This window comes from Colletotrichum tamarilloi (assembly GCF_030869305.1).
Source record: "Colletotrichum tamarilloi strain Tom-12 chromosome Unknown Scaffold_9.1, whole genome shotgun sequence".
Lineage (NCBI taxonomy): Eukaryota > Fungi > Ascomycota > Sordariomycetes > Glomerellales > Glomerellaceae > Colletotrichum > Colletotrichum tamarilloi.
In genome coordinates, this window is record NW_026849392.1 from 492,728 (window position 1) to 507,476 (window position 14,749).

The 14,749-nt window shown below is 49.0% G+C and overlaps 3 protein-coding genes across 3 annotated transcripts; all 3 read right to left on the minus strand.

The window, feature by feature from the left end:
• Positions 1-694: 694 nt before the first annotated feature.
• CTAM01_03921 (tetratricopeptide) lies at positions 695-5,674 on the minus strand (the record flags this gene model as incomplete). The annotated part of the gene is made up of 4 exons (XM_060519951.1): positions 695-1,330; positions 1,393-2,002; positions 2,064-3,971; positions 4,059-5,674. 4 exons carry the CDS (start codon positions 5,672-5,674, stop codon positions 695-697), a joined length of 4,770 nt encoding a protein of 1,589 aa, XP_060385372.1.
• Positions 5,675-8,300: 2,626 nt separating this feature from the next.
• Positions 8,301-9,125, minus strand: CTAM01_03922 (uncharacterized protein; the record flags this gene model as incomplete). The annotated part of the gene is made up of 5 exons (XM_060519952.1): positions 8,301-8,314; positions 8,404-8,728; positions 8,808-8,928; positions 9,020-9,053; positions 9,122-9,125. 5 exons carry the CDS (start codon positions 9,123-9,125, stop codon positions 8,301-8,303), a joined length of 498 nt encoding a protein of 165 aa, XP_060385373.1.
• A 1,022-nt stretch (positions 9,126-10,147) lies between these two features.
• CTAM01_03923 (Sec23/Sec24 trunk domain-containing protein) lies at positions 10,148-12,796 on the minus strand (the record flags this gene model as incomplete). Its single annotated transcript, XM_060519953.1, has 7 exons — positions 10,148-10,172; positions 10,231-10,430; positions 10,483-11,580; positions 11,636-12,115; positions 12,172-12,466; positions 12,518-12,648; positions 12,704-12,796. 7 exons carry the CDS (start codon positions 12,794-12,796, stop codon positions 10,148-10,150), a joined length of 2,322 nt encoding a protein of 773 aa, XP_060385374.1.
• Between the last annotated feature and the right edge of the window lie 1,953 nt (positions 12,797-14,749).

The following is a 14,749-nucleotide window of genomic DNA, read 5'->3' on the forward strand; positions in this document are numbered from 1 at the left end:
GAGAAAGAATAAGTGGCGCTGACTCTATGCTGAATCCCAGTCTTGACCTCTGTTATTCCAAACCAGCCTGGCCTTCTCATGTCGCCGTCTCTATTGGACGTTGCTTTACGTCCCTGCAGACGCAGCCCGTGGAGGTAGGTATAAGGATGTCGGTGATAAAATAGCATCAAAGTTTTGACCTTGATTCGGATGGTCTGATGGCCGGCTGGAGCTTGTAATGTAAAAGCAATGAATTCCAATCAAAACATGGATCGCGGGGGCCTCACATCTCACGTGGACGAGGAAAGAGGCCCAGGGTATTACTATGTACATCATAGCCTGCTCCAAGGTAAACCCTCCTCCAAACGCCGGCTCCATCCCGCAACCAACACTGAGCTTGCCTCAGTAACGTCAAAGCAGTGAAAGATATGCTCAGTTCATCGAGCAGTATTGCTCTGGACTGGTGTCTATGCAAAGCAATAGCATATCCTCCGCCTGAAACTCCCGCCCCTGATGTCTAAACCTGGCCAGCACCCTGGCCAGCACCTTGGCCAGCCTGCAAGTCCCTAGTGGTGCATCCAGAATAAAAGTCAAAGAAGATTGCCCCGAAACGAACATGATTTCGGCAAGTATAAGTACTGGGCGCGAGCTCTTCGTCCCAGCACATGAATGCGTAATCAAAGTTGCCATGCCCCTGAAAGAAATGCTGGAGCCTCTACAAGTAGATGTCTCCGTCCTCTCCTGCCACCCATCGTCGCCACGCCTCGTCGTAGGCCTTCTCTAGATCAACCACCCATCGTCTGGTATCGAAAAGCGCACAGGTCCATTTGCTGTCCCACAGTGTTTTGCGCAAGGTTGCCAACCGACCCCTGCCTTCACCATAGCCACCACGACCGACTCGATAGGACAGGCCATTAGCTAGTCTGATGGCAAAGAGCTCGTAGTCTTCTTCACTGCCGGCGATGAGGTCTTTTGCTGCCTCAACACCCACGGAACCTCTAGGCAGCGCGCCCTTCAAAATTGATGCCGCCATACGCGAACACATCTTGTAGGGGTATCGTGGTAGTGTGAGAAGAGGTGTACTAGACCACAATACATCTGCGGCCGTGGTGTGCGCGTTACACTCGGGAGTGTCGAGGAACAAATCGCAGACGCGAGCTCGGGATATATGCTGGTTCTTCGGTGCCACGTCCGTGAAGATGATTCGGCTAGCAACTTCTTCCCCGGCCCAATCCTTCGCCGTCCTCCTTAGATTTGTTTCTCCCAGTTCGGGGAATCGCAAGAGCCATAGGATGGCCTTGGGAGCCTGTGCTAGGATGCGTAGCCACGTCCGAAATGTTGTAGGGTCGATCTTGAAAAGGAGTTAGCTACTGGTCTCGGTATTGATGCATGAATACGCGGAATATGACGAACCTTGTATAGTTGATTGAAGTTTCCCATGATAACGGTATCATCGGGCAGGTTGGGAAACAACTCTTTCCGCATGCTCCACCGTCGGCGCTGCTCATCTTCCCATGAAACCTTATGTTCATCGGGGTCGCTCGACTGCGCATGGTCACAGCAAAAGAAAGTGTCTCTGCAGAACACGATGTTCTCCGAGTAGATCCAGTCTCCCTCGCCTTCTTCAGTTTTGTCCTCAAAAATATCTGTGACAGAGAGGTTACCACGCCAAGGGCGTAGTGTCTCCGGCGGAATTGCTGTGGCATCTGCAAGCAGATAGTCACACCACTCGGCACCCAAGCTGCCGGCGAAGCCCATGAAGGACATTTGGATCGGAACAGGTCTCGCCGCAAAAATTTCGTTGCGGGCGCCTCTAGTATAGCCATTCAGGTTGACAAGGATGTGAATATTGTCTTGAACGATTTGCTCAACTAGCTTGTCCGAAGTCCATGTGCTGGCATCTCGGAACACAGGCGCTTCACGTTCAATCTGCAGCCGATGAACAGATTTATCACTTGCTGTCGTGGCATAGCAGAATGCTTTTACGCGGGTGGGATCGTGAAAACCGAAAACGGATTGCATACTATTAAGATGTCAGTATAAACTGCGGCAAGGTAATATTGAATCAAATCGTGCCGTCTTACAGGTGAGCCAAGGGATGATTATTGAAGTCTGAAGAAACATAGCCGACATTCAGATGAGGCGATGGAGGCGCAGGCGGGGGGTAGACGGTCTTTGGAAGCCAAGGGGAGCGAAGTGTAGAACAGGAGATCCTGAACGCGTTGCGTTGTGATATCATGCGAATGTCCTTCGCAGTCAAGGGACAGGTGAAGGTATGGAATGGGAGGACTGTTGGAGCGGACGGTACAGCGAGGGTAGACGGCAGTTGAGGGCGCATGTACTCCGAGGTCGACTTCATTGAACCCTGAACAAACTTGTCGCAATACCATCGCCGCATCGCTGCCCGTGCTCCACGCTCAACGAGCCTCAGCAGACGCGATCCCTCCCACGGGCTCTTGGACCAGCTAAGTAGCTTTGTCGAGAAGTCGGTGTGGGCGTCATTCGACTCCCCGTCGGCCGAATAAAGCTGTGCAATCAATGCTGCAATATCGGTATTCTGTAGAACGCCAACGCCCCAAGTTGACGCGTCAGCGAGTTGGCGAGACACGATGTCGATAACCTTCTTCGTGAGGCCGGATCCTTGGTCTTCCTTCCTGGCATCGAAAAACATGCCATCGTTGTCGACATGCCAGCGATCATACGTGCCCCCCTGTAGGAGTGCGCCGCCCCTGCCTCTCCAGTCGCAAACCGAGTTCAAGGCTGTAGACAACCCGCATACTGCTTCTGCAAATTCTGGATTGGAATGAACAGCCCTTTTGTAGTATGTTATCGCATCACTGATACGCCCTCGATCCTTGACGGCATTTGCAAGATTTGTTAGGGCGATATCAAAATTTCCATCGCACTGGACAGCCTGCTCATACATCTGGATCGCAAGATCCAGCTGACCAATGTCCTTGAGAAGGCTGCCGAGATTGGTGTGCAGGTGAACGTGCTTTGGATCCAGTGTAAGCCCGTAGTTGTAGTACGCAAGAGCCAAAGCGAGTCCACTGCCAGGGGTAATGCCAGGAATACTGGGCAATGATGACAAAGTCCGACTCGACGTCGCCGCCATAGGCTGCTGTACACTGGCAAGTAGAATGCCTACATTGTTTGCAGTTGATGGGCTCTCTTGAAGTGACAATGAAAGATAGTAAAGAGACAGAATGTCACCAACCCCGGCTGACTTCCTCACTAGTCCCGCAGCCTGCGAGCTAGAGGACATGGCATCCTGGAATATCTTGGCGAGAGAAAGTAGCGAGTTGCTAGTAGTTTGAATTGCCGCTCGCCTTGGGCCGCCTTCAGGCACGAAACGTAGTCCAGGGAGATCGCCGTTGTTAGAAAATACCAGCTTTGCCGTGCGCCTCGCCTGTTCAGGTGGCAGTAACAAGGGGCGAGACGGCGTCGCCTTGTCGATGACGTGGTGATTGCTGCCGTTTGGTGCCAGAACCTGCTGGATCTGTCGGACCAACGTCTGAACAGATGATGTTCTTCTTCCTGCGCTGATCAAGACAGCTTCCTCAAAGGCTTCAGACGCCCCTGCGATATCCTTCAGACTGTACAGCATTGTCCCTTTGGCATGGACTAATGCGAGGATGCGGCCATTTTCGGTACCTGGAATAGCATAACCGCTCGAACCAAAGCCAGGCTGGGTTCGGCTTTCGTCGAAAAGGCTAGCCGCCAAGCTGGAAGCGGCATCTCTTTGGGCGGCGGTAGTGTCATAGCCAGTCTCTCCTGTTGATCCCTTTGGTAGCCTGAGAGACTTTTGAACAAAATCGATGACATCAACCGCGGCGACGCTTTTCTTTTTATACAGCAGACCGACCAAATGTTCTACGGCTTCAAGGTATTGCGGTCGAGTTTTGATCGCCTTCAACCAGCATTTCTCCGCCTCATCTTGTCTGTTCAGGCAGTACAAAGTCGCCGCCTGATTCGACACTGCTTCAACATGACTATATGAAGAGTTAGTAAGGGTAAGTTCGTAATCCCATAACAATGAAAGCCAGACGCAAGACAAAGATGGTGGGATGAAGACTGACTTCGGCTCTAGTGAAGTGATTCGGGTAAACCATTCTAAGGCTTGCTCGAAGTGTTCCAGGCCGTAGTGCAAGCAGCCTCCCAGTAGAACACCATCGATCCATTTCCACTCGGAATGCTCACATAGACGGGTGAGAAGCTCTAGGGAACTTTTGGCATTCGCAAGAGGTGAGCCTCTCGAGATCTGATTCGGATACGAAGATCCGCTGGAGTTCGTGACCGGGAAATTGCCATGCCGGAAATCCGTAACCCCGTCCCAGCCAGCATGCTGCGTTGTGAGTGGCGATTTGACTCCCAAGGGACCGAATAGCATGCTGTCTTGGTTGTTTCTGTGGCTTGCGTTGGCCATCATAGCGGCATCTCCCGGGAAAAAGAGGTCCGGGGCCAAGGTGACGATGGGCTGTTTAGGTGGCTTGGGATATACCACCATTCTCGAGGTAGTGCTCAGAGCTGAGCCAGGCCTCAACTGCTGAGTTTTGCGCCCGTGATGCAAGAGTGCGAGTAAGTCGACATAACTTCGGTGCGCTTGAGCCAGCGCCTTTTCTCTGAATGCGGAAGAATGTGTCTTGTTCATAGAATCAACAGTGCTGGTAGCTTGGTGCGGTTCTAGCGTAAGAGCCTCTAAATGAGTTTGCGCAGGTTGCAAAAAGCCAGACCCGTATGCTGAGAGGTGAGCGTAAGGATCCTGTGGAGTGAAGTGGGCAGACGGTCCTATAATCTGATTCTGCACCTTGGAGTAACGATGGTCGTAAATCGATGGTGACGGAGACGGGGTATGGTGCATCGGCGGGCCGACATAACTCTGCTCTTGCTGATGCGTCGGAAACCACGAGTTGGCTACATGTAGTAGTCCCGGGATACTGGCTCCGGTGTTCCTAGAAGGGAGGGTCCCGGGGAAGTATGAGTTGGTATTGAACAGCGAAGGCCGCGAATGAAGCTGAGGAGTAGAGCCAAACAGCGCAGCCGTGTCCGGAGTGTTGAACCCGTATTGCGAAGAGGCCAGAGAGACGGTAGAGTGCATCGACTGGTGGGTCAAGTCCTGTGCAAGTGGCCATAGTTGATATGATGGAGGCGTTATGTTCAAACTACCGCCTGCCTGATCACGGACAGGTAAAGAATTGCGGATCTGGTCGGTGGTCTGATGAGGGCGGTTCGTATTATACGCCATTTGAACCGCCGGGAGCGCCATCTGCTTCAGGGGCGGAGGCCTCGAGGCGTATTGAGAACCATCGTAGCCACCTTCAATAGTGCCATTCGGCGTTTTACGTCGCAACTGATGTTCCGGTCCGTCAAGAAAATGCGACTGGCCTGCGGCCGTCGTGCGGCGCTGTATCGGTTGATTTGGGTGTGAAGAAGTCCGAATTGGAAAGGATCGTGGCGTCTTGCCGTCAGGGAAAAGAGCATTCGCCGAGCCGGCTGGCGGGCAGCGTAAGTTCTGATTGAACGTATACGTGCTGAAGTGAGGAAGCAGATGGTAGTTATGTTGTTGCGGTGGGTAGTCTTCTGGCTGGCGGTGCTGGAGGTGGTGCTGCTGTTGTTGTGGCTGCTGGAAGGGCGGGAGGGGATCGAAGTTTGGCGCCTGTGGCACCGTATGGTGCATCTGAACTAGAGGCAACATGGGTTATGTGATGAAGACGACGAGGCGCTTCTGGGTATCATGGAGCGGAGCACGGAACGAGCGAGCTCAGCACGAAGGAGAGTGCTGCGAGTTCCAGGCTGGATATATCGATCCGGGAACCAGTTGTCATTGCCTGCTGGCTAAAGCATGGCTGACAGGCCGGCTGACGGGCATGGCCTCCGGGACGCCTCGAGCGAACGGCTGTGCCAATGCCCGATAGCAATGCCACCTGCCCTGCGGCCTTTCCAAGCCTAGGGACCTGGCTCTCTTGTGGTTCAAGTTCGATGAAGCGCGACGGAGGGCAATGTCGAGAAAGTATCGTTTTCCCCCCTCCGACAGAGGTTCGTCGTTACGTCGTAAAGTTAGCGCCGGGTTCGTCGGTCGGGGCAATGCGAGGCTGGGGGGCCTAATAGAGGAATGGTAACGTTAGAGACGTTCGGCCTGACCGGCAAGTTCAGCGACAAAGATCGCAGGAGGAGGGGTTGAAGCGGTCGATCGAGTGATCCTCTATTGGCGAGAAGAATACGAAAGCAACGTGGAGCGAGATACAATGCGACTATTGCGAGGTCTGCAGCGGCAGCAATAGTAGTAGCAATAACGATAACTGTGGCGGTAGCCGCGACGGGAGCAGGAATGACAGCTATAGCTTGCAGCCGTGGCCGTGGCTACAGGTTTGGTTGTGGTAGGAAGATGCAATGCGATTCAGCCCGGTTTAGCCCCAGTTGGGTGGTGGTGGTGGTGGTGGTGGTGGTGGTAGTGGTAGTGGTAGCCGTAGCACGGCAGCCGTTGGGAGAAGAAAGAAGCGCAGGTCAAATAGGTATGGCGATCATCCAGGCGGACCACTCAGGCAGTCACAGCAGTCACAGCAGTGTGATAAGAAGTCAGAAGTTGGAGGCCAGGCTATTGGAATGGGTATCAGCCCGATATAGCGAGTTAAGCTGAAGGCTGCCCTGTGGCCTAGATTTAATCGATTCGTCTCGAGGATCTGTCAAGAAGTCTCCAGTATCCCTCCCAGCTTATGGCCTCCAGCCTGACGCGGAGGTACGTATCCGAGAGCAGAGCATACCTTACAGCGTCAGGGAAAGGTCAGCGCACTATCCCCGTACGAGTACTAGACACTAATCTGCAAAGTATTGTGTATGCGCAGACCATGGGCATGGGGTGCCTAGTATTGGGGGTTTGGCTGCTCAAAGTCGGATGTCGTGACTGGGGTGGGTGTGATGAGGTGAGGAAAGGTACCTTGAGGCTTGACGCATGGTAGGTGACGGGGCGGGCGGGGTGGGGGGTCACAACTGGGGCGTGCTCCGTACTTCTCAAAAGCGGTCAGACGAGGTGAGCAAGGAAGGAGATACGGATACAAGACAGCAGGCAGCGGCTGGCAGCATCTCATAGGGATTTGGAACAACGGGATGCAAAGATGGAGGGGATGGTAAATGTCTCGGGGGACGGCGTTATTGTAATCCCCAGCCGTAGTCGAGAAAGGCGATTATACACCTCACGGTACAGGTGCGGATACAAAAGTATGTTTCGCAATTACTTGTTAAAGCACAAAACGGGAATGCCGTAACAAAACTTGGCAGTAAAGCGCGCGGCCGCTTGGGGAGGGTTGCTAAAGCAGAGAAGTTAACAAGGTGACACCAGGCCCTCCCCCGACTTGAAAATGCTCTTGGCCGAGGGCGCGGTGGGAGTGAAATTCCTCGAACAAATGAGCAAGATATGCCTTCTCATACGGGTGCCGTCAGCCGCGGACAAAATACTCATTATCTGTTGGACGTAAAGTAATGAGAAACGGCGGGCAACAACACCTAGTAAATCCAACAACGGAAGCAACCCGACCTTTTATCAATCTTAAACGCCGGCCGGTGAGGTGACAAGCCTGGATCCATGCATTAGTGCCAAACACGTTGGTTTCGCCGCACTGCCCAAGACAATGCTAATTTTACCAACCATACGTAACAAATTCACAATACCGGATAAAATAATCCTCCTTCCTCACTCAACTTCCTCTACGCATCTTGCGCAAGAACCAAAGGTCCCCTCATCCATGATTTAATGACCTAATTGCACAGTCTGAATCGTTTAAGCATCAGGTCACGTATTTAGGATATAGTCACAGGACACAACTAAGCACACAGACATTCAGGTCCACCACCGAAGCCTGCAAGCCACCGAACGTCATTTGTATCTACCTTACAGGTGTCAGACCACACATGTGACCGGTTCTTCGAGGTCGCGTACTCTCCCGAACCATTCCCAAATGCTGCAATTACATCATTGTTGACCATGCCAGTCGGCGTGCGGAGTGCAATACATTGTTATGGACATGACCCTGCTGCTGAGAGGCTCCAACCTGTCTTGAGACCAGAAACTAGATATGCCATGGCACATCCGGAACTCTGAGCAGAAATGCCCACACCAATTCGCAGTCCCTGACATCACAGCGCAATGGGGTAATTCGCGGCGAGCAAAATAGCAACAACCATCTTTGGAAACTTTGTCATTTGGTCATTTGGCAATTCTTTTTTTCTTTGCCCAAGGTTCTCCCTTTTGGGTAGTTCCCTTAATGCAGAACCATTCCTAAACTCCAGAAGTCATGCGAGAGTGTCCGTCCAGCTATTGACCTCCTTTATTCCTCGGGGACTGTTCATCTTGTTAGCCAGCTACTCCAACATATGACTGTGATCATTCTCCAAGTTTGGAACGTAAATGGTCGGATGTTTGGTACTTACTGTCAATCTCACCAGCGTCGATGGCATCGGTGATGGCCTTGGGGCTCTTGCCGTCAACCTGGCATCCAACACTGTTTGCCGTTCCAAGAATCTCCTTAACACCTCCCTCCAATGTCTTGGAGAAAGACTTGTGGCGCATGGTTCTCGCAATCTCAATGATCTCCTCCAGGGGAACAGACTTGTTGTGCTTGATGTTCTTCTCCTTCTTGCGGTCGCGAGGGGGCTCCTTGAGGGCGCGGATAATGAGGGAAGAGGCAGTAGGGACAACGGAGACAGCGGCTTGACGGTTCTGGATGGTGAGCTTAACCGTCACGCGGAGGCCCTTCTATAATTCCAATCATGTCAGTCCTGTTCTAGCTCGCTTGCGGGGGTGTTAAAAGTTAAGGGTGGAGGAATTGTCATACCCAGTCGCCAGTGGCCTTCGCGATATCTTCACCAACTTTCTTGGGAGACAGACCGAGAGGACCGATCTTGGGGGCCAAGGCAGAGGAGGCACCAACCTCACCTCCGGTGGCCAGGAGGTGGCTATATTCGCGAAATGTGTTAGAAAAACATTAAAAAACCCTCCTTCCTCGTCGCCGCAAATATTCATAGTTATAGGGAAGGTGCAACGTACATGACCTTGACTTCGTTGGGATCGAATTTGGGAGCTGTGGTATACTATTAGTTTTCTTGTCGTCGCTTGTTCGGCCTCATGGCAGTCGAGAGGGTCACTCACGCATCGTGTCTGCTCTCGGATCTGGGTCTGATGGGAAAGTTGGTGTCGAAAGATGGAGTTGAGGTCGAGTTGGACGGGGGAAAATGTTGATTAGTTCTGTGCGCCTTCTCGCAGCCCTAGGCAAAAAGACTAAGATACTACGCCACAATTCATGTGGCTGAGCGGAGAAAATCGGTGCACAAAAGCCTGGCCAATAACCTTTTTCGCACTCCACTATCCACGGAGGGTCTTTTCGCCAAAGAAAGCCGCAACTATCACGTGGTTTGTTCGCACCTACCCAAAGTGCCCTTGATTGATAATATTACCTGCCTAGGTACCTATCTGATCTTCTTATCAGCTCTCGCTACGGATAGACTAAGCCACATTCGCTACCTGCCCACGACTACCTTAACTCTAGCCACACGTCGGAAACGCAACTTTGGCGAAGTCCATGCGGAGTGCGCCTCAGCGATTGCGGTACTGCCCTAGAAGTATTTGGGTACGGGTACAGGTGCCCACCTGATGTACTCCGTGGATTACCTTGCCTCCCTACCTAGGTACGCTCCCACCCCGTACCTACCTTAGTAGGGAATCAATCGTCTTGGTGGGGGCGGGGTTCTTCAGCTACCATACATCCCCACTCTGTCACGATTCACATGTACCAGGTCAAACAAAGTTGCGTCGGGTACATAGGTCTCCTGAAATACCTTGGCTCGGGTAGAGTCTCAACATCGTTCAACTTATTGTCTCATTTGCCTTGCTCTCATGATTCAATGTGATAAATTTCACGGACCGCAAGGTGCATTGGCCGCATTGGCTGCGTAAGTGAAATCTTACACGGAATTCTTCAGTGTTCATTGGCATTTGTCTTCATAACTACGGCAGAGTCTGAAGCCTTATATGCTAGAGACCTCCAGACTCCGAGTTGCGATTGTGCTCTACATCCCCCATCTTGTGGATTTGTCGTCTCTTGGTACGACAAAGACGACCACCCCGTCTTTGCTGGCACCGATATCCTCCTTCAGCCCATGACGTTACGCAACTGATTTAGTTTGTGCCACTTACGGCCAGCCTAATACCCAGAGTTAGCAAGTCCAATAGGATAGGATAAATATTGAGTAATTCCTTACTTCATGAGATGGTCCATGAAGGTTTGCAGAGACACATCATCAGTGAAGATAGTCTGGGCGTTTTGCGCACCCACACCGCCATAAGCTCCGGTAGTGTGGGTGGTCGACGGGTTGAGCTTCGACAGAAGGAATCTGGCTTGAGAACCTCCAGCATCACAAACAATGAATCGAGGAAGTGGGAATCTATCGGTGATGAGATCCTACATAATGTTAGCTGACATACTGGGAGCCTGACGGAGGGAGAGAGCTTACTCTTGCGTCTTCCTTGGGCTGCTCGAGCAGAGATGCAAAGTTTTCATAGCCCTCTTGGTCCTGATATCCCGCCTTGCGCCACTCGGCGACCGTCTCCCCGTGGAAAATGAGAATGTGGAAGAAGGTATCGAGAAGAAGGATATGGGTGGGTTGAATAGAAGTCGAGTCCAGCAACACAGGTTGGCCACCCTCCTGATCAAACGTGTACGAGTCTAACGTGGGCTGTATCATGATGAGCGAGTTGCTTACGTCCTCGTGGTTAAGGACATGGCGATAGAAGGCCGTCTCGTCGGGGGAGTTGTTGAAGACCTGTAGGAATTGACTCCTCCGGAGATGGAACATGAACTGCGGGTACAATGTAAAGTTCTTCTCGAGCCGGAAGGAAGATGGATCATCTTTCCGGTAGTCTGCAAAGCGGGAGCAGAGTCTGATAAGCATCCTGTCAACCCAGCGCAAGACATCCGGACCGTCATCAACTTCGGCCTTGAACACTGCAATGCGAGACATCAGGACAGCAGCAGCTTCCTGGTCGAACGATTGTGCAATAGCCGGATCGCCAGCTGGTCCACTGAGGTTTCTGGCAATTGTCGTAACCCTCAGATGGAATTGACCGGACGAGTGTTGGTAGTAGGTGAGGAATTGGATCATGCCCTTCTGTGGCGTTTGCTGATGCTGCGTAGGGCCTCCCTGACTTGCAATCTCAAAGTATACGCCGTAACTTGCGTTGGGGTCGATGCCGCACATCTTCCATGAGCATGTGTTGCCTATGCCACATTCCGTCTCTCCAACTGATGTCGATTTCTTGTTAAGAGAAATGGCGTGGCCTATCAGTCCAGTAACCTTTAACTCTTTAGTGGTGAGTACTTCGAGCGTAGCATTGAAGCCCATGAGCAAGTTGTCGTCACCATCCTTTTCGAACACGCGAATGAACGACTGCCTGAACATAGAGGAAGTAAAACTGTCTGTCAAAATCATGTGGCCACCGGTGGAATTGCAGAGGCCCTTCATCTCTAAGAGACCGACTTGATCAAGACAACCCGCGAATATGTCAATGATGTGGCCATTATGAGCGGTCCTCTTGGCCAGGATGTCATAGAACTAGGGGCTAGCGTCAGCTTTTCCTATACAGAGGAAACCTCATCTAAGTACCGACCTTGAGTGCCTTCTTGTAGTACTTGATGTTGTCACGGTCAATGTCGTGGTGCGATCGGATGGGCTCTCTCAGTTCCGGGCCAACTACCATGCCGGGTCCCTCTGTCGCCGGTCCACCAGCGAAGAGCATGATGCGGCCACCGGCGTGTTGGAATGAAGACTCAAGGAGTCCTACTGCGACACTGAGAGCAACGCCGGAGCAGCGCAGACTCCTGCGGTCGTTGGCTACGGGCCATGGGTCTTTCTGAAGCTGCTCCAAAGCTTTCGTCAGCTGAAACTCGGCCTGCTGAACGGGTAGCAGAAATCTCGACGCAGGGCCTGCGGGCATAGGCCTTCCAGGCTGCTGCTGGGGCATGCCGGGTCGCATTGCTGGGGAGAGCAAGCCGAGCATCTCCTGCACCTGCTTCGCGGAGTAGTCTTTGCTCCCGCGGAACACATAGGATTTCGCGCATTCAGTGTAGCCGATTTCGTGAACTTGTGCCTTGAGAAGTGGTCAGCAAGGAGGGTCATGGGGTTCCCAATGAATACGCCACCTACCATCGTGCCATATGTGATTAAGCCAACGAGTGCATTTTCGGGTAGCAGGCTCAGGCTCATGACCAATGACTCCTTGAGCGCAGCCAGGCTATCATCCTCTTGGCAGGTGTCGACAACATAGAGGAAGATGGGAGGGCTTGGCGCCGGCCGCGAGAGCCGATACTCGATCGTAGTGTTGGAGGGATGAAGTTCGGGGGGGATGGCATTGGCGGTGATATCTTTGTAATGGGGCGGAAGAGGGTTCCGCGATAGGCAGAACGGACAAATCCAAAGACGGGCTCTTACGTCCACAGAGCTAGCCCAGGTCAGGCTTGAAGATTCCAATGACTCAAATCGCTTAACTCACCAGAAAGGATTGAGGACGGAGCGACAAGGTTGCTTGCAAGTCACCGGTTCGAATTGGAGGAGTGGTGTGTCGGGCTTTTCTTTGAGAGGAGTGTAGTTGGCCCCAATCGGCACGACCAAGCGCGATGCTTCCTGTATGAGCACATGTCAGGAGACGTAGAAAGACACTTTTCCAAGAACAACTGACCATACGAGAGCTAGGAAACACGTTCCAACTCAGGCGAACTCCATCACGGTCCTCGACCTCGCTCCATTGCTCCTTAAGAGCTTCGTAGTCCATCGTTGTTCAAAGGCTCTGCTGCGGTCGATATTCAGGTGGTGCGGCTTCGGCGTGAATCCTGTAAAATGTGGTCAGTGGCGGGTATTTGACCAGTAATAGCGGTACATTCAGTTCATACTTAGATTGCCAGCAGATGGTTTGCGAGTGCCGCGAGGGTTGCTGCGTTAAATAGAGGATAGGACGGAGAAGGTAGCTTGGTATGGCCACGGCACGGTTAACAAACAACGGCGGCTTTGAGCTGTGGCCTACCGGCGGAGGCAATGTGGCAGGAACAAGCTGTAGTGGGGCTACCAAGGTACCTGCCAGTGACCTACTAGTACTAGATCCATTGATCTCTAGCGCGGGGCTGCGGCTACGTATAAGGAGGTGCACCCCAAGGGTATATAGCCAGGACGGCTATAGAGGTATAGCGAAGCATTATAGTATACTAATCTATGCCTAGCGAGTATAGAGCTTATATAATTTAAAACATTTAGAGTCTTATTAAATAAAACGTATTAAATCTTATATTTTAAAACTAAGTAATATATTTTAATAAGGTTTCAATTATTAAAAATATTTTAAATAAGTTGAAATATTATTATATTAGCTTATTAATCAGAAAGCTTAATAATAATTTTTCTTAATTACTTTTATTAATTACTTAAGTAGTTCTGTATATGATATTTATAATATTAATTTATTTGTTTTTTATTCTATTTTTACTAACTACTTAAGTAGTTCTTAATATTAATTATATAATATTAATATATAATATTAATAAATACTCTTATTATTTTAAAAAACTATTTTTAAAAAATTTATATTTTTTTAACTTTTTTTTTATAGAGTTTATATCCCCCTAACGGAGTAATTTACTAAGGCTATACTATATATTACGTATTAAAAAAAACTAAGTATATTACGCTCTATACCTAATTACTAATTAAAATAGCTCCTAACTTTTTATTATTTATTTAGAGAACGAGCTATACTTATTTTAATATATATAAAACTTCTTAATATTAGCTTATATAAGTAAATAGATCTCGTATTATATACTCTTTTTTATTAAAAATTAGGGGACCCCTTATATATTTTTTTATTTTTATAATATAGCTTATATTAAAAAGATTTTTAACTTTATAACGTATAATTTTTAAATTAGTATTAATATACTAGATTTTAAATTGCTATTAATAATCTATAATTATAAACTTTATAAGCCCCCCGACGGAGCAATCTACCGGGACCGTACCGTATATTACGTATTAAAGAAAACTAAGTATATTATGCTCTATACTTAATTATTAATTAAAATAGCTCCTAACCTTCCCCTACCTATTTAAAGGGCGAGCTATACTTATTTTAACATATATAAAACCTCTTAGTACTAGCCTATATAAGTAGCTAAATCTTATATTATATACTCCTTTTTATTAAAAATTAGGGGGCCCCTTATATATTCCCTTATATTTATAATATAGCCCGTATTAAAAGAATTTTTAGCTCTATAAAGTATAATTTTTAAACTAATATTAATATATTAAATTTTAACGTTTATATTAACCTAGCTATTTATAATATTTATATTATTATTTAGCTAAATTCTGTATTATTAAAAAGTATTTTATTATTTTTTAAATATACTTATATTAGTTATAATAGTTATAGCGTCGAGCTAGCCGAGGGTACCTAGCCTAAGAGGAGTAGACTTATTAACGAGTATTTTTAAAGAGTTCTAACTTATTAATTACTAACTATATACTAAAAATAGAATAGGTTTTTATTAAAGTAGTAGTTTATATATTAATAAGTTTATTTAGTAAATTTATTTAGTAAATTTATTTAGTTTAAATAGAGCTTTAGGTAATATTAGAAGTAATAAGGATAAAAAAAATCTTTACGAGCTCTAAAAAGTAATAAATATTAGCCTATTTAGCCCTTTTTTTAAAAACCTCTATATTATTATTA